At 41.2% G+C, this 25,781-nt stretch overlaps 1 protein-coding gene across 1 annotated transcript in view; it reads left to right on the top strand.

Annotated features, from left to right (window-relative positions):
* The window catches only part of npr2 (natriuretic peptide receptor 2), a 93,218-nt gene that overhangs the window by 54,379 nt on the left and 13,058 nt on the right, over positions 1-25,781 (top strand). Inside the window, exons 12-17 of the mRNA XM_024803215.2 lie at positions 1,149-1,220; positions 1,957-2,116; positions 2,211-2,366; positions 12,308-12,476; positions 23,698-23,844; positions 24,531-24,654. Of these exons, the coding sequence (XP_024658983.1) occupies positions 1,149-1,220; positions 1,957-2,116; positions 2,211-2,366; positions 12,308-12,476; positions 23,698-23,844; positions 24,531-24,654 (828 nt within the window). The remainder of the gene's footprint in view (positions 1-1,148; positions 1,221-1,956; positions 2,117-2,210; positions 2,367-12,307; positions 12,477-23,697; positions 23,845-24,530; positions 24,655-25,781) is intronic.

The following is a 25,781-nucleotide window of genomic DNA, read 5'->3' as shown; positions in this document are numbered from 1 at the left end:
TAAAAAATATAGCAATAAATAAATGTGACAAATAAGTAGACAATATGTAGAAAATTAGGGTAATTAATACAGATAAATACAAAACAGTAAAAAAATAATGAAGAAAATAAGATGATTAAAGTAAATAATTAAAAATAAAAAATAATTAACAGATAGATGGGTTTGGGTAAAATGCAAATGAAAAGTAGATAAATTAATCTCTCATAAATGAGAATAGGGATGAATACCTTTTTTTTTTTAATTCACAGTTTACACTCTTAAAGTAAAGCTAAAGGGTGACACGTAAATGTTGATGTGTCTTTTTATTCAAAAAAGAAAAAAAAAACATGAAATAAACATGCCCTGTACAGTTAAAAATAAACATGAGAAATTCAAAATGAAAATAAAATGGATTAATCAAAAAGCAAACACTGCAATGAATGAATAAAAATATCAATTTTTTATTTTATAAATATATAATTATTTTTGAATTTTACTTTTGGTGCATTCAGGGTCTGTTTTATTGGAACTTTTATTGGCTTTATGCTTTAAAGATGAAGCGTACACAGATTAAGGATTAATCAGGACATATATATATATATATATATATATATACACACACACACACACTGGGGCGTGATTAGGGATAAGACACAGATGCATGTAATCACAGGTGAAAACAATCAGACAACTAACCAACCAGAACACACCTACTAAGGCAGGAAAACTCGCACTTAACATGATACAGAGACACAGGAATACTATACGGTGAATTAAAACAGGAGCTAAAAACTCAGCAATATCATAATAGTCACTAAAACAATAATAAAATCAAAACCAGATTTAAAAAGCTCAAAAAATCCTAAAAGTCTAGAACCATAACTCAAACTTGGACTAGCTTTGGTTTACCTGTAATCTAATTTAGGCACAGATTAATTAATAACAACAATGACAAACACATGAGTGTTTCCAGACATACTTTAGCAACAATGATAGAAAAAGAAATGTCTTTGTGGAGCATTTTGTACTTTTGTCTGAAAATTATAGATTTGCATGCTTGATTGGTAGGTTCTCACCTCAAGACAGACAGAAGATTATATATAAGGCATTTCTTATGTCTGCAAAGGTTTTTGAGTTGTTCTTCCTTTTTATTCTTTCTTTATTTTAAGGACATTTTAGAGAATGAGAGCATCAACCTGGACTGGATGTTCCGCTACTCTCTGATCAATGACATCGTGAAGGTACGTCGCTGTCAGACTGGGTCAACAGGCATTGATTTAAAAAGTCACACATGTTTTTGAAAGATTGTCCCTTTTTCTTAGTGTTGAAAAAAGAGGCTTTGTGCACTTTGGAGATGCACACAGAAAATGTCTGGGTTACCATGGTTTCTCATGGGCAGTTTCTCAGAGTCTAGACGGAGAGAGGGAGAGAGAAATGTGCAGAAAAATGTATTTTTGGCACAGTGCACGAAACTGGAGTAAATATTTCCATCCTATAATGTAAAGCAGGAGAGAAACTCTGCAGAAGTTTTCCTTCCAGCTTAATCAAAACTAATCATGGACATGATTTAGAGGACTCCTTTTTAATCTGTCCCAACAAAGAGGCTTTTTGTCAGAGCGATACCGAACGACTTGCATGACGAAGCCCTTCGGCTAAATTGCTCCACGCAGATAGCATCGTTTTGCAGGAGAAGAGGCGCTGGTGAAGCTCTGAGGCATGATTGACTCACCGTTTCCACAAAGTATTGAACATGAGTACTTCAGTATCCACTGTGTCTTTCTGTTTAACAGTAATTTCACAGAAATAACCCCCACGAAAGCGCCTGTCCTTGAGAAATGTTCTCCTCAGCATATGATTGTCTGTCAGATCATATTATTTCCACATGTCTGAACATAAGATTTACTGTAAACATGGGGAAAGTAGCAGAAACAGACAGAAAACACCCTGTAATGCTTTACTTGCACTTCTCTGCACCAGGGTATGAACTATCTGCACAACAGCTACTTTGGCTGCCATGGAAATCTGAAGTCATCTAATTGCGTAGTGGACAGTCGATTCGTTTTGAAAATAACAGATTTCGGCTTGGTCAGCTTCCGCACGTCCAGTGAAAATGACGACTCGCACTCACTCTATGCAAGTAAGTTAATGCAGCAATGATTATCCAGTCACATTGTTAAGAAGAAGAACATCAACTTTCTGCTAAAAGTTTGGGTTGTTCTGTTGTTATCTAGAGAAGCTCTGGACGGCTCCTGAGCTGCTCATATACGACCGCCATCCTCCTCAGGGGACTCAGAAGGGTGATGTGTACAGTTTTGGCATAATACTGCAGGAAATAGCTCTGAGGAATGGACCTTTCTATGTGGAGGGCATGGACCTCAGCCCCAAAGGTAAACACAACAGTTTTTTTTAATGGGCCTTAAACATGTCAGCTGACCCCTGCAGAAACAAATGTCCAGTAAACTAAAACATTTGTTCTTGTAGTTTAATTCAGCTCAATGTCTTTGAAAGGTCAGAGCACCCTTTCGTGCAGCCATGTACACAAAGAACATGTGCTGACCAGATGTCAAGGCAGAAAAAACCCCACAATGTGATGTTAAATCAGTCCAAGATATGAAAAAAATAGTCGACTGTAAATGAAGATGTGATCCAGAGATCGTGCAGAAGTGGAAACTGAAGGCAACGGTCATGTGTGTTATGTCTCGAAGCAGCTTTAGCTGTGATACATCTTCCTTAAGTCAACAGTATGCAACGGCTTGATTTTCAGAGTTTACTTTATTATTGTGTCATTATTAAAATAATATGCCCAACCCTTACAGGGTAGCACCACTAACAGATAACCAGAGCCACAAGTATAAACAAATAAAGCCTAATAAACAGTAAAATGTATGAAGAAACACAGTGCTACATCCAAAAGCCCATCTGTTCAATATTAATTATCGCAGCGCAGATATTGTGCTCTAATATCGTTAATTATCATTGTCGGTGTTTTTTCAGCCAAAAGGTGTTTTAGCGTCACGGTTCTAACAGATCTTTGTGCCAGACTTGGCTGGTTTAGAAGCACCTGCTTCTGAAAGCTGCCATCATCAACACCGAGACCAGAGAGAGAGAATTTGGTTAACTGGGTCGCAAACAGTGTCCAAAGATCCCTAAAACATCCCTGTTTGTCAGTGGTCTGAATGTCTGCTGTATTCAGAATGTCTCTGAATCACTTTTTAGATTTCTTAGCCACGATGTAAAACATCACAGCTTAGTGATAAGGATAGAAGTGGAAAATAACAAAACAGTCAAAGCCTATGATGCTTAAAATATAATTCCATGCAACTTTTCACTATCACCGATGGACCAGTGGGTTACTTCAATCATTTCGAACTGCATGGTAAATGGTAAATGGCCTGTATTTATATAGCGCTTTACTAGTCCCTAAGGACCCTAAAGCGCTTTACATATCCAGTCATCCACCCATTCACACACACACATTCACACACTGGTGATGGCAAGCTACATTGTAGCCACAGCCACCCTGGGGCGTACTGACAGAGGCGAGGCTGCCGGACACTGGCGCCACCGGGCCCTCTGACCACCATCAGTAGGCAACGGGTGAAGTGTCTTGCCCAAGGACACAACGACCGAGACTGTCCAAGCCGGGGCTCGAACTGGCAACCTTCCGATTACAAGGCGAACTCCCAACTCTTGAGCCACGATCGCCCCCCATGTGTAAAATCACCACTTAAATCAGTTTAAAAAATCTGGTGACTTTGTCTCAACATAAGGGTGGAAACACTTCTTCCTTTTACTTCTATCACAGCTTCATTAATGTGCACTTGAAAACAAGACAACATTAATTTTACAGAAAACAAGGCTTTGTGAAATGGTACAGTTGTCTTCCATCACACCCATTAAATGGTTGTGATTTGCTTATGTGTTCCTTGTTTCGACTGCTGATTGGCTCTTTAGGAGCAGCTGTCATTATAATTGTTCAGTCACACCAAAGCAAAAGAAATAGGATGGTGATCTCTTTGGTCATCCACCAATTGGAAGGTTGGTGGAAAACAATTTCCCAAGTATCCTTGGACAAGGCACTGAGCCACCAGACAGTCTGAGCGTGCAAGGGAGACCACTCGTGATTGGAAATTGATTGGACAGGTTACCTGATTTGAGGCGAGGCTAAACAATTGCATTTTGGTTGGACTGACTGCATTGCTCTCAACATGTTGCAATCAATCTGAATGAGTGCAACTCGTCTGCGAGGTGACTCTTTGCAGCAAGGGACTCAACTCAACTGGTTGTGTTCTGTTTACTTAAATGCAAGGTTGCCAAAACTCTATGTAATTTTGCAGTTCAGTTGTAAGCCTGCAGCAACTTTGTAATGATAACAATAATAATAATAATAATAATAATAAATTTTATTTAAAAGCGCTTTTCAAGACACCCAAGGACACTTAACAATAGAATAAAACATATTATAGAAAAATGACAAAATGAAGAACAATAAAAACAAAAAATCAGAAAATAAATAAACAAACAATAGGTTCACAATGAATATGCAGCATTGGGTTTTGAGTTGGGATTTAAACTGGGGGAGAGAACCAATGTTTCTTATGTCCGGGGGTAGAGAGTTCCACAGCTGCTTTGCTTTTTGGTCATGCTGTGGTCACCAACCACTGTTTTCCCAAACATTAAGCTGCGTAAACACTGGAAGTGTTTACCTCTTCGATGGCGCCGAGTATGGCAGCCTCGTCGCGAGCTCCCCCAAGCAACGGCTTTCTTCTGTGTTTAATTTTACTTTTCCTTTATTTTTTCACGAGCAGCACTTGTCTCCTTGTGTACGACCGACAAACCTTACTGGACATAAAAGACGGTCTTTCTTATAACTTTCCGGAGTTCAAGTTTTGCAACACGGACGCTCCGTTTGCAGACCCCCCATTCATCTCACCTGAGACGCCTTTGTTCTCTGGCCCTGGAGGCCGCAAACGCCGACGCAGAGGGAGAAGATCTGGCGTTCTGGTTCGACTGAGACGGCGCACTTACAGACCACCGTTACCCAGTTTATTACTGGCTAATGTGCAGTCTCTGGAGAACAAGCTGTGCGAGCTTCGGGCACGGATCTCATTCCAGCGAGAGATGCGGGACTGCTGCGTGATCTGCCTCACAGAAACCTGGCTATCGGACAAAGTACCGGACTCCGCAATACAACTGCCGGGGTTCTCTGTGCACCGCGCGGACAGGTCACAGGATCTTACTGGGAAAAGCAGAGGCGGTGGTGTGTGTTTCATGATCAACAACAGCTGGTGTGATTATGCGAACGAGCACCCGGTCAAATCCTTCTGCTCACCGGACCTGGAGTACCTGATGATTAAGTGCCGGCCATTCTGGCTACCGAGGGAATTTACAGCAGTGATTATTACGGCTGTTTACATTCCCCCACAAGCCGACACTGACCGAGCACTCAGGGAACTGTACAGCGCGATCAGCAGCGAGGAAACCGCACACCCAGAGGCAGCGTTTATCACAGCCGGAGACTTTAATAAGGGAAACCTGAAGAAAGTCTCACCAAAACTCCATCAACACATCCTTTTCAACACACGTGGAAACCGGCAACTCGACCACTGTTACACCTCTTTCCGGGATGCGTACAAAGCCCTCCCCCGCGCCCCATTCGGCCAATCAGATCACTGCTCCATCCTGCTCCTGCCCGCCTACAGGCAGAAGCTGAAACAGGAAGCTCCAACCCGGAGGGCGGTGCACTGTTGGACGGACCAATCGGAGTCTGCGCTGCGGGACTGTTTTGATCACGCGGACTGGGAAATGTTTCACGTGGCCGCCAGAGACATTGATGAATACACAGACTCAGTCTGTGGATTTATCAGGAAATGCGTGGAAGATGTCGTCCCATCCAGAACAGTCAAATCCTTCCCAAATCAAAAACCCTGGATTAACGGAGATGTTCGCGCGGCACGGAACACCGCCTTTGCCTCCGCGAACACATCGGACTACAAACACGCACATTACCAACTCCGGAAGACGATCAAAGCAGCCAAACGTGAGTACAGGGACAGGGTGGAACAACAGTTTGACAACCCTCGGAGTATGTGGCAGGGACTAAACACGATCACAGACTTTAGAGGGAAAACCAGCACACCGCAGACCACGGCCTCTCTGTGTGAGGATCTAAACGTATTCTACGCTAGATTCGACACAGCGAACACCATGAGACCGGACAGTGTGCGCACCGCGGATGACGTCAGTGCGCACACTGTGTCTGAGGAGGATGTGCGGAAGTGCTTCAGGAAGGTGAACGCACGCAAAGCTACTGGTCCGGACGGGATTCCCGGGCGCGTCCTCAGGTCATGCGCGGCTCAGCTGGCTGGAGTGTTCACGCACATCTTCAACCTTTCCCTCTCTCTGTCTGTAGTCCCAGCCTGCTTCAAAATGGCCACCATCGTCCCTGTACCCAAATCCTCCACCATCTCCTCATTGAACGACTGGCGACCTGTAGCCCTGACCCCCATCGTAAGCAAATGCTTCGAGAAGCTGGTCAGGGACTTCATCTGCTCTGCACTACCCGACTCACTGGACCCTCTACAGTTCGCATACCGCCACAACAGGTCCACTGATGATGCCGTAGCCCTGACACTACACACTGCCCTGTCACACCTGGAGAAGAGAGACACGTATGTGAGGATGCTGTTTGTAGATTACAGCTCAGCATTCAATACCATCGTTCCCTCGAAGCTGGACAGGAAACTGCAGGATCTAGGACTGAGCAGCTCCCTCTGCAGCTGGATCCTTAGCTTCCTGTCTGACAGACGCCAAGTGGTCAGACTGGGCAGCATCACCTCATCCCCCGTCACACTGAACACTGGTGCTCCACAGGGGTGTGTACTGAGCCCTCTCCTGTACTCACTCTACACCTACGACTGCACAGCCACTAACAGCTCCAACATCATTGTGAAGTTTGCGGACGACACTACAGTGGTGGGTCTTATCACCAACGGTGATGAGACGGCTTACAGGGAGGAGGTCAGCGCCCTGACCCACTGGTGTCAAGACAACCATCTCACCCTCAACGTCGCAAAGACAAAGGAGTTGATAGTGGACTTCCGGAGGTGCAGAGAAGTACACACCCCCATCACCATCAACGGCGCTGCTATGATGAGAGTGAGCAGCTTCCGGTTCCTTGGCGTACACCTGGCTGAGGATCTTACGTGGTCAGTACACACAAACAAAACAGTGAAGAAGGCGCAGCAGCGCCTCTTCTTTCTCAGGAGACTGAAAAGATTCGGCATGAGCCCCCGCATCCTCAGGACCTTCTATCGCTGTGCCATTGAGAGCATCCTCACTGGATGCATCACCACCTGGTATGGCAACAGCACCGCCTACAACTGCAAAGCTCTCCAGCGAGTAGTGCGGTGCTCTGAACGGATAATTGGAGGTGAGCTTCCCTCCCTCCAAGACATCTACAGGAAGCGGTGCCTGAGGAAAGCGGGGAGGATCATCAAGGACTCCAGTCACCCCAGCCATAAACTGTTCAGACTGCTTCCATCAGGAAGGAGGTTCTGCAGCATCCGGTCCCGTACCAGCAGACTGAGAGACAGCTTTTTCCATCAGGCCATCAGACTGCTGAACACGTCATAGACACCTCAGCTTCACTACTGGAACTTCAACATTATGCACTCCACACTGTATATAAATGCCACTTGTTTTGCACATATTCAACTCTGTATATTTTATATATTTTATTATTATTATTATTATTTTATTTTATTTTTTTACTATTTAATTTGTAAAAATGTGTATACACACACACACACACACACACACACACACACACACACACACACACACACACACACACGTAGGAAAATATTTAGTATACACATCCAGAAATGCATACACTATTATATATTGTACATATATTTATTAGTTTCAGGTTGGCCATTCTTGTATTTTGCTCGTTTGTGTTGTTGTGTTTGCACATCTCTGTTGCTTGTGGGGCTCGCACACAAGAATTTCACTCGCATGTGCTGTGCCAGTGTGCCTGCACATGTGATGTGACAATAAAAAGTGATTTGATTTGATTTGATTTGATTTGAATTGCAGAGACACGAGGCCAAAGAAGGTGAAATAATATTTGATGATTTTGAGCGACTACAAGGAAAATAATTGCTGTCAATGTGAAGTGGGTGAGACTGAATGACCGGTGAGTCATGAATGCCCATGATTGACATTCGGCCTGGTAGTAAATACATTAGAGGGTTACCTAGGCAACCAGAACCTGGATTGTCCTCAAGCGAAAGGCCATCAGCTTCAAAGCGATGCGTGACGAGTGACTCGCTTCCAGTGTGGACACAACCTTCATGTCACATAATTCTAAGATAGATTTGATGAGTGATGAAGATGTCTCCTCTTTAAGTATGTCTCTGTAAACTTTGCGGGTAACTTGTTTCCGCCATAGGTCTCAATAAAATCCTAAACTTGTGTCACATGACTTAATGCTACTCCAATCAGGATGGAGGAAAACACATATTTTTTTAGAAAAAAGGTGACCCTACTTTTTAGCAGCAGCAAAGTAAAAGAAAAAAAGGAAAAAAACTCAGACTACTGACCGTGTGAAAACTTTCATACACTTGTGTGAAAATTATATATTTGTGTGCTTGATTGGAAGGCTGAGCTCCAAGACAGGCAGAAAATTATATATTTAGATGACACCATTTCAGACTGATCTTAAATCTTCATTATTATGGTTTGAAGTGAACTACTCACACGTGACCCTTTGGCTTTTCCTGCACACATACTGCATATTGTGGTTTGACCAGTTTCCCTGGTTTCCCTCTTTTGCCTGCACCTCCGCTGCTTCTGCATTAGTGACATCAGGAACAACTTCTAGAGCTACTCCAGATCAACTTTTGCGCATCCAAAGTGGATGCGTAAAACCCTCCTGGAGTGCTTCATCTGTGCGATGGCTTTCATTAACCTTTTATTCACAGTCACGCTCTACACTGATCGTACAAGTGGCTCACGCTCATCTGTAACAGGCTGTGAGCAGTGAAAGCCAGCACCTGCTCTCTAGTGTTCAGATGTGTTGGAGCCAGTTGTGAAATTGTGATTTTGTGGTTTTAAAATAACAGTGGAGTCTTCAAATTACTCTTATGGCTCTTTCGTGATGATAATACTAACAGAAAAGAGCGGATGTGGAAGAATCGTTTGGGGAAGGATGTCTCTTACAGACTTTTATAATGACATGATTTATGAATAAAAGAGGGAAAAAATATCAGCAACTATAAAGAGTCAACCAGCACTGCTGAATAAATTAATGCTATACAACAGAAATAGCACATTAGCATAAGGATAACACAATAAAAGAAGCGGTGTACTAAAAATATTAATAGAAATGTACTCTGTTTTAGCTCACTGAGTATAGCATCCTGTCTTCATGGGAATATTTTCCATTTGCCACAATAGTGAAAGCTCATATTGAACATGAACAAAGTTTTTAAAGCCTTACCTTTACTCCTGTTTTCAGAACTTTTTCATATCCCTGTGAGCCAAAAGACTTTAACCTCCAAGCATTCGCTTTCTAACACTCTTTTCCCTACTTATGGCTCTGTATCATGTCATAGGGAGAGGATATTGTGAGTAGTGAAGCCATCCTCAGCAAAGGTGTTCAAACCTGATGTTTGTGAGGGGCAGCCAATCAGAGACAAAGGATGGCTTAAAGGGAAAGCAGCTAAGGGCGTGCACTCTGACCCAGCGTAAACATAAATAAAGTTTGAATGATGTGAAGCTACTCTAGCAGGGTCCAAGAATGAAAATTCTAGAACTGGAAAGGAGGAAAATGAGTCCTTCTCATTTTCTCCTCCGGATAAATCTGAAACATTATGAGAGTCAAGTTCAGTTAAAACTGTAGAAAACTGTTATCAATATACAGTGCATTGAGCTTTAAGTAGAGTTCACATGTGGCGGAAAAAATATTACCAACACTATGAAATATACACCTTTGAACACAAAGTCATCAGTCAGGGTGTTTTTGTGGTGTGAAGCTAGCGAGGCAGTTTAGTTTAGCTTTTACAAAGTAATAAATTATTTTTTGGACAGTGCGCTGTTTTGATAAATGATGTTTCTTTGCACTGCGACCAAAGCTGAGCGTTGTTTCCAAAGATCTAGCTGCTTTATTTATTAATGAAATTAATAAATAAAGAGCACAGTGTTGGGGTCCACACAGTCCCCAGTTACCAGACTGGCAGTGTGACCAATTATTTTATTAAAAGAACACGAGAGGACCCTCCTGGGTGAGCAGCAGTGAAATGAAGTAATGTCTTTTTTGTCATGAATTCCTTCTCAATCATTTGATCATTTGAGTATATCCTATCATTGCTAACTGATGTCCTCAAAGTGACATCACATCACTTGTTGTTGTAAGCATTAATAACACATTTCTGAGATGACCTATAGACTTTCACAAGATTAGGAAGTAAGATAAATTTGAGAAATACTTCAGAGAAACTGGAAAGAGGAAGAAATATCCTGGGTCTGCCCAAAGATAACAATATCCAACACACCAGTTATGTCTCAGAGAACAGATGATGACAACCCACGTTTCTCAGAAGAGTCTACTTCTCATTATTGATGATGACTTAGATCTTACAACTTATAAAAACATTTAATACCGATTACCAAATTTGGACTCAGGGATTTTTCTGCTGATATTGTAATAAGACCTTGAGGAAAGCTTATTAAATTTCACTTGCTGCCAAAAAATGCTGCACTTTATGCTCCTTGTTGAGATGGTGTACAGTGCTATGAAAAAGTGTTTGCCTCGTTCCTGATTTCTTAGTTTCTTGGGTAATGTTGCCACCCCACTGGGTGGGCGACATGAAGGCATACGTTTATGTATGCGATAAGTCAAGAATGAGGTGACATAGGAGCTTCAAACTGACACCATAGGTGTAGCTACTTCGATGAGTTTGAATCTCAGTGACTTTGACCTCAAGTAAGCACATTTTCTGAAAATCTTGTGAATGTGATAACTTGACAACAAGGCAATGTAAGATTTTGAAATTGAGACTATTGGTGTGTCTACCAGGAGGCTGAGGGGTAGCACTGGGAGCCACCAGTAATATTTGTATGTTTCTTTGTTTAAGATAAAACAAACAAAATTAGACAAAGATAACCTGAGTAAATACAAAATGCAGTTTTTAAAAGATGATTTTCTTTAACAAGGGAAACATTTTTCCACTTAACTGACAACTGGTTGGTCCACCACTTGCAGCAAGAACTCCAGTCAACCGTTTGTGATAACTGACAGTCAGTCTTTCAAATTCCTGTGGAGGAATTTCGTCCCTCTCTTCTTTGCAGAATTGTTTTTATTCGGCCACACTTGGAGGTTATCTACCTCGTTTAAAGTCATGCCAAAGCATCTCAATCTGATTTAAGTCCAGACTTTGATTAGGCCACTCCGAAACCTTTATTTCTTTTTGAGCCATTCAGCAGTGGATTTGCAGCTGCGTTTCAGATCATTGTCCTGCTGCATATCCGAAGTGCTTCTGTCTCTGGCCATCAGTGCAGGGCATGAACTAATGGCTGGACATTCATCTTCAGGATTCTGTGGTAGAGAGCAGATTTCATGGTTCCATCAATTACAGCAAGTCATCCTGAAGCAACAAAGCAGCCCCAGACCGTCACACCACCACAGTCATGTCTGACACTTGGTATGATGTTCTTTGTATGAAATGCTGTGTTAGTTTCTGCATCTCCCATGGATGTGACTTTTGCCCAGTTACTTTTTTATCGTTGAATAATGAACTCAGACCTTAACTGAGGCAAGTGAGGTCTGCAGTTCTTTCGCTGTTGTTCTGGGTTCTTTAGTGACCTACTGGATGAGTCATCAGTGGCCTCTTGTAGTAATCCTGTAGTAATTTTAGTAGGCTTCTCTTGGGAAAGTTCACCACTGTTCCCAAAGAAACTGCTTTGTAACCCTGTCCAGACTGATAGATGTCATTTTGTTTCTCATCTCATCTGTTTTCTTGGATTGTGGGATGATGTGTTGCTTTTTGAGATCTTTTACTCTACTTCACTTTGTCAGTCAGGTTCTATTCAACTGATTTCTTGATTCAGCGGGTGTGGCTGAAATTGAACTCAGCTCTCTAAAAAATGTGGTTAATCACAGTTAATTGATGATCATGTGAATGTGACTAATATGCAAAAAACTATAAAATCAGGAGGCAAATATTTGTCACTGTATCTGTCTCTGTTGGTTTTCAGCTGTTCAATTGTGTCCTGACTATTATAATAACCTGCTGAGTTTCACACTTTGTCTTCTCGTCTCCAGAAATTGTTCAGAAGGTGAGGAACGGTCAGAAGCCATACTTTCGGCCAACCACAGACAATAGATACCATTCAGAGGAGCTGACCATCCTGATGGAGGGCTGCTGGGCCGAGGACCCTGCAGAGAGGCCGGACTTCAGCCACATCAAGATCTACATGGCAAAACTCAACAAGTGAGTCCCACCCTATGGCAGTCTGTTCACACCTATTTCACAGCCAGCTCAATTGCAGATACATGCCTTTGCATATTTGAAGCAGCTAAGTATGATCTAGATGTCTACTAACCTTTTTCTTTTAAGCCAAATGTAATGTGGCAGGAGTTAGGACACAAAGGCACAGGGTAGAAAAACTAAACAAGGATCCAAAACCAGGGGGATAAGAAGTACGAGGAACTGAAGAGTGAAGCACAGAGTGCACACAGGAGTGCACACAGGAGTGACTGAGGACGAGACACAGGTAGAAGGAAAAAAAACAAAAACAGGTAAAGCCAACAGGACAGAACGGAATAAAAAATAAGGCAAAACAAGACACAGGAAAAAAAGACAAACAAAAAATTAAAATAAAACATGAGAAAAATCGTCTAATTAACAAGTAAAAATCACTAATGTACAAGCAATAAAATACCAAATTTATGAGAAAAGAATGGAGAAAAAAAATACATTTCCAAGAAAAAAGTTAAAAAGAAAAAAAAGGGCAAATTTACAGCAAATAAAATGGTTAATTTATGAGGGAAAAATAGCAGAATTACAGCGAGAAGGGCGAATTAACAAGAAAAAACCCCTCGAAATTATGAAGAAAAAATAGTCAAATGTATGCTTCTGTAAGTTTCTGAAAACAAAAACTGTCAAATTTTTGCAAAAAAAAATTTCATAAAGTTTTTGGTCATTGTTTTTCTTGTACATTTTTTTTTTTATTTTAGTCTAGAAAATTCAAAACTTTTTCTCTGAATTTTAATTAATTTTCTTTTTTCAACAACTCCAGAACTATGACATGCAGAATAACAAAAACACAATAATAATAATTAAAAAACCTATTTCAATCAGACTGTAAAACTGTGGATAAATGTGAATTTAAGTCTTTTTAGCTGTTTTCATTTTCAAGGATATTAATGTCTGACCAGATACAGCATAGAAAACAATGCTTGCAGGGTCAGTTCATCCCCAGTGCAGAAAAACTCAAAAGTCAGATATTTGAGTGAACAAAGCCAAAGCTGTCTGCATTGCTTCATACTACAAGGGGAAAATGAGAAAATATTTTTCAGTAATTGGGAAAACTGACCTTTCACAGCATAATAAAATTACACCGAAACAGTAGGAGCTGGAAGCCCTCTTCACAAATTCAACCTTTTCTACACGTCAGTCCTGTTTATCGGAGTCAGTATAATTGGACAAATTGAATGTGACGCTGGTCGTGTCTTCCCTGGCTATCAGCGTCTTCCCTGCCAAGCCCAACAAGTGAGCTTCGTGCTGAGAGTCCCTGCCAGGAGAACTGATAGGTTTAAGAGATTCAAAAAGGCAAACAGGACAAAGAGTCATGTTCTGGAAACAGCTGAGACAATTTCAGATAAAAAGCTGTTTGTAATTCATGACACACTGCACTCGACAGGAAGTGCTTATGTATCAGTGAGAGTGTGTGTTTGTGTAAGAAAGGGGGAGGGAGTGAATCCATGTTTCTAGTATTGTTTTCGATATTCCAATGAATCATTCTCGTGCTTATTTGGGGTCTGAGTTTCATATCGAAGCAGGAAGCGTATGTTTTCTCCTGAGCAGGGCAGCTCTGTGAGATTATATCAAGTGAAGTGACATTAAAGCACATCCGATGTCATCAATCCATCACGGCCAGCTTGCACTGAGGTGGTTTCAGCCAAGTGCAATACGTCTAGGATGAAAATCTGCATATTTGACCAAAGAAGCTGCAAAAAAGCAACAATATAAGTGACAAATGAACCTCGTCTGGATTGTGTGGGAGTGATTTGATCAGATTTGTCTGGCAGTGACTGAACGACCCACTAACTGTTCGTAATCGCTCCCTAATTGCACTGAATTCATCATGAGTTATTTTTTTTAGTATTTGAGTGACTGAGTGTGTCCATTTATTCTCGATATATGAATGAATGAAAAGGAGCCAACCAGAGATGGGCAGTAACGCGTTACTTGTAACGCGTTACTGTAATCTGATTACTTTTTTCAAGTAACGAGTAAAGTAAGGGATTACTATTGCAAAATCAGTAATTAGATTACCGTTACTTTCCCGTAGGAACGCTGCGTTACTGCGTTACTAAAACCGTGATTTTTTTTGCGAGAATGTCTCATGACAGTGACGTAAGCAAGTGCGACGTTGGTGACAGCAGCTGTGTGCAGATCAACAATGGATAATATATCGAGTGCGGGAGAGAGTATGAGCGTGCAGCGTTTAAAGTGTGGAAGTACTGACCTTACTTTGAGTTTGATTCCATAAAAAGTGACAAAAACATTAGCGTCCATCGTGCGTGGGAAGAAAACTTCTTTTTACAGCGAAAAAAACCCCTAAACTTCCGAGCAAGCACCGAGTAGCTACGACGTGATGGGAAACTCACAGAGACACTCGAGCGGATTCTTCAACTGACCGCAGCACACCTGCACCAGGGTAACCCTCCGCCTACCCTGCTCCTGCTTTACAGGTGAAAATAGAGCAAAAGGACGCTGAGTCTTTGACTTTATTTATTTTCTGCTGTGTTTTACTTGCATCTGTTTGAAAGAGTGAGTGTAAACACAAAAAATATTTTATTTTATGTGCTGGAATGTGTAGAAAATAGGTTTAAATGTTAAACTAATTTATTCAAGTCAGAGAATGTTGCATATAATTAAATGTTTTGCTTGATGCATAAAGTTAAAAGATTAAAACTGATAAAACAAGTTTTAAAAAGAGACTTTTCCATTTGATTACATTTTGTATGATGGATTATGTAGAAAAAGTAGAATTGGGCTGAAAGATCTATCACTTTATCACCTCTTCAGGTTGTAAATCGTGTTTTTAAAAAGTAACTAAGTAACTAAGTAACTAAGTAATTAATTACTTTTGAAAATAAGTAATCAGTAAAGTAACGGGATTACTTTTTTTGGGGAGTAATCAGTAATTAGTTACTGATTACTTTTTTCAAGTAACTTGACCAACACTGGAGCCAACACCTGTTGTTGCTTAAAATGAGCACAGAGATAAAAAGGAGAAACATGAGAAAGAAGTAGATTTATTTTAACTTTGGGAAAGCGGAAGCAAATATTGGGCCCATTCACCTAAATTTAAAAGCCAGCAGATTTAAACATATTTTCTAACAGTTTTGCACCTTATTTGGTGTTTTTTGGAAACCTTTGGGAATTTTAAATGGTGTGAAATGACCCTCTTTGGCATTCAGAACTACCTTAATTCTCTATGGCACAGGTGACTCCAACTCCTCGAGGGCCGGTGTCCTGCAGGTTTTAGATGTGTCCTTGATCCAACACAGCTGATTTAAATGGATAAATTACCTCCTCAACATGTTTGGAAGTTCTTCAGAGGCCTGGTAATGAACTAATCCTTTGATTCAGGTGTGTTGACCCAGGGTGAGATCTAAAACCTGCAGGACACTGGCCCTTGAGGTCTGGAGTTTGACACCCTGCTCTATGGCAATAGATTCAACATCTCCTGTTTCACCACATCCCAAAGGTGCACTGTTGGATTAAGATCTTGTGACTGTGCAAGCCATTAAAGCACAGGAATGAGAAAAGAAAAAAGCACCATTTCTCAGGGCGAAACTGCCTTGTTGAGGTCAGAGGTCAATTGCCATCTGCAACAGTATCTCAAATAACCGCTTGTTGCTACCAAAGTTTGCAGAAGAGCATCTATGAACACAGAATGTAGCAGCAGAAGACCACACTGAGTGTCACTCCTGTCAGCTAAGAACTGGAAAGGGGGCTGGTTGTGGTGTAATTGTTTAAAGATTTTTTTCCTGGCACACTTTGGGTCCTTGCTGTGAGGTGACACCACCAAACACACGGTACTCTAATGAAAATGTGGCTTGTTTAATTACATGAAACCATAAAACACTGTAGATAGAAAACCAATATTTGGGATTTGGGAGTTTTTAAACACACCGTTTACCTTCAAGAATTCACTGAATCAAATGTAAGCTTGTTCACACTGATGAATGATGTAGCCTGCCTTAATTAGTGGACATGAGTGCAGCTAATCAGGGAAAACTAGTCATTCATAATTTCCCCCCGATTTGTTATTCAATTTTTTTTAACTTGGTTATAGTGTTTTCCAACTCTTTCTGTGTGTGGCAAATGGTTAACAGAAACAAGCTTAACACGATATTTCAGTTGAATTATAGGATTAAAAATAAAAAGAAATAGGAATGGCTGGTATAAAAAAATAAAGTTACAGATGTTAGTGTCAACTTAGGCCTAACAGGCTGCTGGGCATATTAATATTTCACTAAGTCAAAAAATGTGAACAAAGCAACACTGTGAGGATAATATTTCATACAGTAAGAAAGTGTGCTGTGTTAAAGGAGTAAAAAAATCAGGATTCAGCAGATTAAACACAGCTCCTGCATGACTGCAGAGCTGTCAGGGGGTTGTAATGTTTTGCCTGCCAACTGCACTCGATCTTCCCGTCCTGTAACTTGTGGCATAAAGATCAAAGCACAGGTCATGGTTCATTGCTCTGAGAGGCAGCTCGTTGCTTTCTGCAGCTCATGGTGTGTGGTAGCTAGCGTCGCTCCGTGCAGCAGGAAAGAAACTGATTTACAGGAGAGTGCTGATTTTCACCTGTGGCTACCCCTTTGACAGATGTGTACTTAACATAGACTTTACGGTTATCGTTTTTACTTTCTTTAATTCACTTTGTGATATTGAGTGAAGGTGGGAAGGTTTACTGCTCGATAGGGGGACTGCTGCCCTGTAATCAATAGCCAAAGTAATCATTTTCACGGCCTTTCATTCGCTTTAACAGAGGGCGTCAGTCGCAGCATGCAGTGGGCGTGCAGTTGAATTCTCTTTATGGAAAAGAAAAATCCTTAAGCTCTCCTTTCCTTTGTCTGGGTTTTTCTTCAACATCAGTAACTGCTGGCAGAGGAAAACTTGGAGAAAACACAAAGGTATGGCAGTTAATTTTCCAAAACGGACAAAATTGGGACCTAATTGTCTTACAAGCTCAACAGTTTCACCTCTCTATTTCTTCAGTGGAAATATGTGGAACAGTTCTCGATTAGGTATCACTGCAGTCTTGCTCACTTTGCCGAATTTTAAGATAATTTCAAACAGGTTTTTCTATTTCTGGCTTTGTGTGATGTCAGAAAGACGTGGTATCCTTCAAAGGTCCTCCCAGGTACTCTGCAATCACAGAAGCTCCACCTACATGCTGTTAATGAGGGGCATCCAATTAGAAGAAAGTTGATTTAAAGATGACATTAGCTGCACTACTGCCCAGCATAAGATAAATAAAGAGTCGAAGAATAAAAATATAGAGCCATAAATAAGCGTGGATTATGGAATGAGTATGGAATCTGTATGCTCTAAAAACAGCTGTTTAGGGTCTGATTCCACAAACTTCTGTATGGCTGTTGTGTGTTTTTCCTCTCAGTTTGACCTTTCCTCCGTTAGCAGTGTAATTCAGCACAGGATGGGCCCGGTGATGTATAGCTTTCCATTTGAAGTGGCCTGGAGTAGACGGGTCTGTATGACTGATAGCCATAGAAGCACTCAGTGATGCGCTTGACAGCTGAAAACTAATTCCCTCCTCACGTGTATGACGCCCTTCACCTCTGAGGCTCGTACGCTAATGCACTGTTTGCTGGTTATTTTCATTAGGTAAATGTATGTTGTTGACATGACGTGATGGATGAGCTGGTATATTTAGTCTGTGTGTGTGTTAGGGGGAGAGCCGAAGGGTGTAGTAAAAACAGGGGCGTTCAGCAGTAAATTGTTCGTTTTATCCCACTTTTCACTCTGCTGTTCATTGATTCCCGATACCGTGCACGTCGAGTCTCTCGCTGTTTCCCACCAGGTCTGTGTCTTTTGTTGACACTGCCCACACACACACAAACCCTAATGTAGCCACACATTTTCAGCCAAAATGTTACTTCCTGAAGAATGTTTAGCCTCTTTGCAAACAAAAAAGCACTCAGAGACAATGTGCTAGAGCCAAGATTGTGCAACTATTGACATTTGTTTTAAGAAAAGAAATGCTTGTTGTATTTAATCTCCATGTGGATTTAAAAAACATGGTGATACCAAACATAAGATCCAGGAAGTTCATGAGACAAAAGGAATCCACAAGGAGCATAAGGACCGAAAAGTAAACATACAGAGCACAAACCAGACCTCAGGAATACGGCGGTTCTGACACTGATGCTGGAGCCGATTGCGCCAGATGCTGAATGGCAAGTTTCAAGCCTTGTTTATGGTTATCACATGCACTGAATCTGTCATCATCACAGCTCTCTCACTATTTATACCAGTGCTTAAGGAGGAGTCACTGCAATCTCCTCCTGAATGACAGGAATAGAAGAAGTAAAACAGGAAGCAAAGTGACGTGACATTTACTTCCGCTTTGAACTTTTATGGTTACGACTCGGCTCAAAAGCTGCAACATAAAGTGGAGACGGATACGAGACTTTTAGAAACATTGCTTCCACTTTAAACCACTCGAGAATCTCAGCTTAAAATGACAGCCCAGAGAGCCCAGAGAGAATAAAGGCGAGAAGTGGCATCTCCACCAAGCCAACCTCAGGCACCCCTTTATCCAATCAGGTGTAGGCAATGGTCAGTTAAGGCTCTGTAACACCCAGAAACTGTATTTGCTGAAAGGCTGGCGCTACACTGGAACAGTTCTGCTGCGATTTGTTTTTGCTGTATATTTGAAAAGGTCACAAAGAAAGGGAAACGTTTATATATCAAACATGCCAGACCTCTAAATTATTAAAATTTTAGTTTTTACAACAAGAACAGGATATTTAATCAAAAAATCATATAGAAATAGTTGGGGAGGTCATGTGTAGAAAATCTCAAAGGAGGGAACTCAGAGAGGAGAAGACACAGGCAGTGGATATGGATATTTTGCGGTGGTCTCGAGGGACATTTTGGCCTGGTGTTAGTTTCAGCAGCAGGATCGAGCTGACAAATCTCCAGATCCATGCATCAGGTGTGACTCTTTGACTAGACTGTCTGCTCTTACCACAGCGTCCTTACACTCTCCAGAGACGCACACAGATGGAGCCTGCCTCTCTCTATCTCAGTAAGGCACGTAGTATGTAACTGCTTATCTGCATGGAATGGAAGACAATTCCCCAGCGTCACTGGACAGTCAAAGGAAAGGTGGAGGTCTGAAAAAGGAATTTCAAAAAATGACAAGCAGGAAGCAGACACATCTCTCATCCTTTGTATAAAAGATGCAGGCTAAATGTTTTATCATTACCAGCAAGTTTGTGAGGGAGCACCTGTAGCTGCTGCGCAGAGCTCATCAAGGCTAGACTACCAGATGGCAGATACCTTAATAACTGAGGGCTTTGTTTAAAAAAAAGAAGCTAAGTTACAGCCTTAAATGCATCCATAAAGCTTTGCACAAATGTGAAATTTCAGTTCCAAGAATGTCGATATAACTCTGATATTTAAAAATAAGATCTATTGTTAATAACACAAAATCAGAATCAGAGAAACATTTTAACGTTTCAATGCATTTGCATGTGGATGGAGACTCTGTACATCTGTCTTAACTCTTATTGTCAGTTTCATTCATTTACAAAATAGAGCGGTTCGATCCTGAGATGACACAAGTCCCTTTGGGGTTGAATCAGAAAGGGCATCTGGCATAAAAACTCAAATGTGTAGCTACCCGTGCTAACTACTCTGTGTGAATAACGGAGCAGCTGAAAGTCGTGTTCTCCGTAAATTAGAGACAAACACAGTTTACTGATAGTGCTTTTAAAATTTTCAATAGGAGACAAGACATTATTAGATGTCTTGTATTAAACGTTGGACCTATAATATCATTAAAGTGAATTATTGTAATCATGTAGAGAAAATCTGAGATAGTGACAGCCTCAAATTACAGGCTTATTTATACATATACACACATATAGAATATTTATACACAAGTGGAAACAGCCGGGCCAAAATAAGACACAGGTGTAGACAGTTAAAACAATGAAGTGGGGGAGGAAATAAAGTATAAAGTAGAGGAGATGGTTCTTGTTTTATTTTGGTAGTCAGCTAATGCGGTGACAAAAAACCCTTATCAGCTTTCAAAGAAAACAAGGACAGCATTCAAACACAAATCAAAGGCAAAGGAAGAATAAAACTCATCAGTACCAAAGACAAGCCCATAATAATCCAGCCTCAAAATAAAGAAATCAGGACCCAAACACAGGGAAACTAAGACCAACCCATTACAAACCTATAAAACAAACAAACCCAGTGGTTCTCGGTCAGGAAAAAATAGAGAAAATGAGTTTTCTAATGCTGTAATGATATTCCACCAACTCTGTTTCCGCTAATGATATAAAATAAAAAATAAATGAAAAAAGATTAAAGACAAACATGTGGTGTATGGGGCACAGGCACTTTATGGAGCTTCAGAATTAGTGCATGCCAGAAAAAGTTAAGTGGCCTGTGATGGAGTCCAGGAATGATTGTGAAGACAAAGGCAGGAAGTTAAGGTGCAGGTGATACAAAAAGAAAAGCTTCTACCAAACTAAGAAGGGAGCACTAAAATCAAAACAGGAACTAAAACTTGATAATGTCACAAGAACTCAGGATCTTGGGGTTTCCATGTGATCGAGCGCTACTTGCCAGAAAAGACTACACCATCAAATGTAAATGACTGCAGATGGAAACAGACGTCTTCATACTAAGGTGAAATTTAATTTTGCTCCCTGCTCGTGCCAAACATTTGATATATTCATTTTTTAAAAAAAATTAAAAACCTTGTACCAAACTGAATTGTCCCTTCTCTTCTCAGCTTCCAGCATTACTGTTAGTTTTGGATGAATGGTGGGAAAAATATGTGGTTGGCCTGTGTGATTGCATTCAGTGCATTGATACTCATCAGTCTTTCATGTCTCCCTCTGATGTTTTGTACTTTAAACTTAAACATGTGGGTGTGTGTAGGATCCTTGACCCAGCAGACACGTGGCAGGATGCCAGACATTGATGCTTTTAGCCGCCATGGTGGTGTGGCTGACTCACCTTCTTGCTCCGTCGGAGTAAATGCGTGTACCAGTATGCTTGTGTGTATGTGTGTGTGCGTAAGCATATGAATGTAAAAATCTCAAGAGAAAAAAAGAAAAAAAAAAACACACACATTATACAATACATGATTTTTATAATTATAAAATAAATGTGAAGGGCCATGATTGCAGCGGTAACAAGGAAATGGAGACCTGCCGTTAAACCTTTAGAAGGGAACAACAGCTGTATGTGTGCTGTATGCTGAAAATAACATATAAAATAATGACTGCTGCAGTGCTTTTATTGTGTCTTACCTGTTTAACAGTGGTGGTCATGTTTGAGGAGGGAGAGCTGCTCAAATACTCCAAATAAGACCTCTGAATTATAGTTTTTGTGTTGTTTACATTTAGTGCCATTTAATCTGTGAAGTCTCAGCATAAACAGTGTGAAACTGCTAAACATAGTTCAGTAATTCCTTCAGTAAAACAAGACCCCAGTAATATGTTTATATGCTAGTGCTAAAAAATGTTTCTGCCCTCTATTTCTATTAATTTTTACATTATAGGCTTTGATTTTCTTGTATTTTCCACTTGTATTCACTGCACTGTGGTGTAAGCTTAACCTCTGATTGAAAAGTCCAAAAGAAAAAAAACAAAGTCTAGAAAATAGAGCACTAGGGACATGTTCAGGTGGCCAGCCCCTCAGGTCCGACTCCAGGGTGAAGCACTGGTATCTCATCAGATCCAGGCGAGGTTTCTGAATTCCATGCTGCAGTCATTGTAGAGGTCTGGCTCCTCACTTAGGACCAGATTACCTTGGAAGCCCTACCAGAAGGAGCTGGCCTGCCATGGAAACCCATGCCATGAAGCTCCTGGCTCACACTTTTTGTGCTGATGTTAATGCCAGAACAGATTTGGATCTCTGCAGTCACTGTTTTAGCAGAGAATTGTTTACTTGTATTTACTCTGCCACCCCAACGGTTATTCCCTTGAGACCTTACCCTAGATTTTACCCCCCTGAGACTTTGTGGTTGAGTTGTTATGGCTGCTAAACACAGTTGATTGTGGGATATCGTCGAAGGAAGAAATTCCAAGAGCTGACTTTTTGCAGAGTTGGCGTGCTATTATAGTACTACACTCAGTGAGCTGTATGAAACAACTAGTTCATTCATACATGTTTGTAAAGACAGACTTCGATGCTAGGAGCTTGATTTGATACAGCTGCAGCAACTAGAGTAAAAACTCATAAATACAAAGATTAAGGAGTGTCCCCCAACACTGTTTTCCATATAGTGTAACTCCTGAGATCAGAGCATGCAAACCCCTCCACCGCATTAAATGTGGATTAATTCTTCAGCAGAAGATCTAGGTTGTAGCTACATTAAACCACACACCCAACAAGGTAATTGCACACGCAATACGCATAATGCACCAGCACAATCATAAACGCCACCAACGACGTCAGCCACTTGCGTAGGTTATGTCACAGGCTCTTCAAAGAGACACCGCAGGTCTAAATCAGGCTGAAGGTTGTGACTCATTGGCAGGGTTGCAAGCGGACAACAACAGCTGAAACTGTCTTCCTCTTCAGTTGCTTCTTCCCTTCTCTGAAGGGCATCAACACAAGAAGGGACCAGCAGCGAAGTGGCAGCCACAGGGCGTAGATTGCCAGTGACAAAAAGCAATGATGGGTGAAAAAAATGCTTGTGATGCAAAGTCCATGTTGACTGAAGTGATTGAAGGAATTACCAGTGAGAGTGATTGGTACTCTTAATTGACAAATGAGGAGGTGGTAAATACATTAGAGGTTTCCCTAGACAACCTCTGGCTGAAATATCCACTACTAACCAGTCATTAGCTACAAAACAAGATGCATGATGAAGGAATCGCTTTGTAAGTAGACTGGGCTTAGGAGACATAGTCATTGAAAGATATCAGATGAGGTGGTTTGGACATCTGACGCCTCATAGGTGAGGTGTTTTGCACATGTCCAGCGGGAAGGAGATGTTGCGGCTCACCCAGGACATCCTCAAGAGATTTTGTCTCTGGGTTATCCTGGGAATACCTCCATGTTCCACTAGAAGAGCTGGAAATGGGGACAGGGGCAAGGGACTGCTTACCCAGAACCAAACGAGCATTGGGAAATAAATGGATGGCCCTATATTAAATGTTATGTTCATGTTATGTGTGTTTGTTTGTGTGCTCAACAGAGAGGGCAGCACCAGTATTCTGAACAACCTGCTGTCCAGGATGGAGCAGTACGCCAACAACCTGGAGAACCTGGTGGAGGAGCGAACACAGGCTTACCTTGAGGAGAAACGGAAAGCTGAAAACCTCCTCTATCAAATTTTACCACAGTAAGAAAGAAGAAAAAAATAACAGCGTTCACTTTTTAGCCTCACAGCCAAAAGCTTAAAACTCCCAGTGAACTCGAACACAGCAAATTGGGTGTCTCAATGACACTTTGTCATTTGTGTTAAATCCCTGTATTAATTAAAGACTCCGAATTCCTCCCAGTGCTGCATTTTATTAACGGATACACATTTCCCCGCGGTGCCATCTCACTGTAGATGAAAGGGAACACAGAGAACTGACAGGCGAACCGCTCATTAAAGTGAGCCGGCAGATCAGACGTGATAGCGAGTTTAGGCATTTGGATAACACCACAGGAACAAATCCCATCTTTCTCACCCACTTATCTGCTTTTTCTTGGCCCCCTCCATCAAAGCCAGACTGTCAGAGAAAGGCCTGAGAGGAAGGACACATTTCATTTCTCACCACACGTATGAATTGAGTAAACTTCCTTTTTTTGGCTTTGGTATCATTCGATTAACAGGAAATTAGCGTTAGCAGAATTAGCAAAAATAAACTGACATCTGGTTATAATTGAGCCTCCGGGGCGTTGATGTAATTGTGATTCAAAGAAACATATCTTTGATTATATTTTAATTCAAAAACTTAACATAATTAAAATATATACATCTTGTTTCCTTCCTCCTTTCTGATTCTTGCTTTCTCTTTCTCTCTGTCATTGTTTATGCAGCTCTGTAGCAGAACAGCTGAAAAGAGGGGAGACCGTGCAGGCAGAGGCATTCGACAGCGTCACGATTTACTTCAGCGACATCGTGGGCTTCACATCCATGTCTGCAGAGAGCACGCCGCTACAGGTACACGCCGATCAATGCCTCATCGCAAACCTCAGTTTTGTCTGCTTCTGACAGCATTTAAGTGTTAACTTTTCTGACTTTCAAGCTAATCTTAAAGCTTTTAAGAAATCAGTGGTCGTGATCGCAGTTGCAGTGAATTCTCCCTTCTCTACTCATGCATGAAAAGTGCTCACCGGGTCTCCATCTACAGTGTGTCTCATAGTGCGTGTTCCCACACATAGGCCGCGACTGAAAATAGTACAGTTGTTAGATGGTAGAGTACGTTGACTCAGAGTTGAGTCACGTTATGCCACCACATATCTCCCTCTCACTTTAATACCAAAGTGGTTTCTAGACTTCATCTGGAAGATATGTCTGCTAATGGATAATATCACACTGTCAGGTGAACTGGAATCACCCTGAGAAAAAACCAAAATGTGTTTCTCTTCCAGTGTGCTGAAGAAAAGGTTATGTTATTTGACAAAGCTAAAAAAGAAAGAATAAAAAAGGCCTTGTAGACCTTTTTTCCAAAGCAGACATCTTGACTTTTCACATGGAAAGCAGAGAAAGCACAGATGTTTTAATTGTGGCCGCATCCCCTTTACAGGATCTCATAGATGATGGATTTACCCCTGCTGTGTTAGCGCATCATCCTAGAGACTGGTTGGCAACCTACTGGCAACCACCAGTCACTAGGGAAAAATGATTATTCCCCAACTAGTTGGAAAGTGGTATACCAGTTGGGGAAGATGTATACAGTCCTGAATGGAAAAACATTCTGTGATTGCTTTGGTCAATAGTAGATTGCTAAGCAATAGTAAAGTTGGGCATTTCAACATGAGACTCTATGGGAATTCAATTTTTGGGGGGAGCCAGCCCCAAGTGGCCACTAGAGGAACTCCAGATACACATTCCTTTCCCCTTTGCTTGATACCCAAAGGAAAAACTGTTCCCTGTTACACAATAAATACTTATAACTGCTTACAAACACCTAATTTCTATATAAAGAAAAAATGCATTGCTTAGAAGACAACAAGGGTTAAAGAAGAAGTAGTTTCAGATATTACATCTATATTACTGCTAATGAAAAAATGTACTTCGGAGGTAAAGGAACTTTTTTCTTTCCCCAGCCCTGGTTAAGCTCTGGA

This window comes from Maylandia zebra, linkage group LG7 (genome assembly GCF_041146795.1).
Source record: "Maylandia zebra isolate NMK-2024a linkage group LG7, Mzebra_GT3a, whole genome shotgun sequence".
Classification (NCBI taxonomy): domain Eukaryota; kingdom Metazoa; phylum Chordata; class Actinopteri; order Cichliformes; family Cichlidae; genus Maylandia; species Maylandia zebra.
This window is presented reverse-complemented; position numbering and strand designations above follow the sequence as displayed.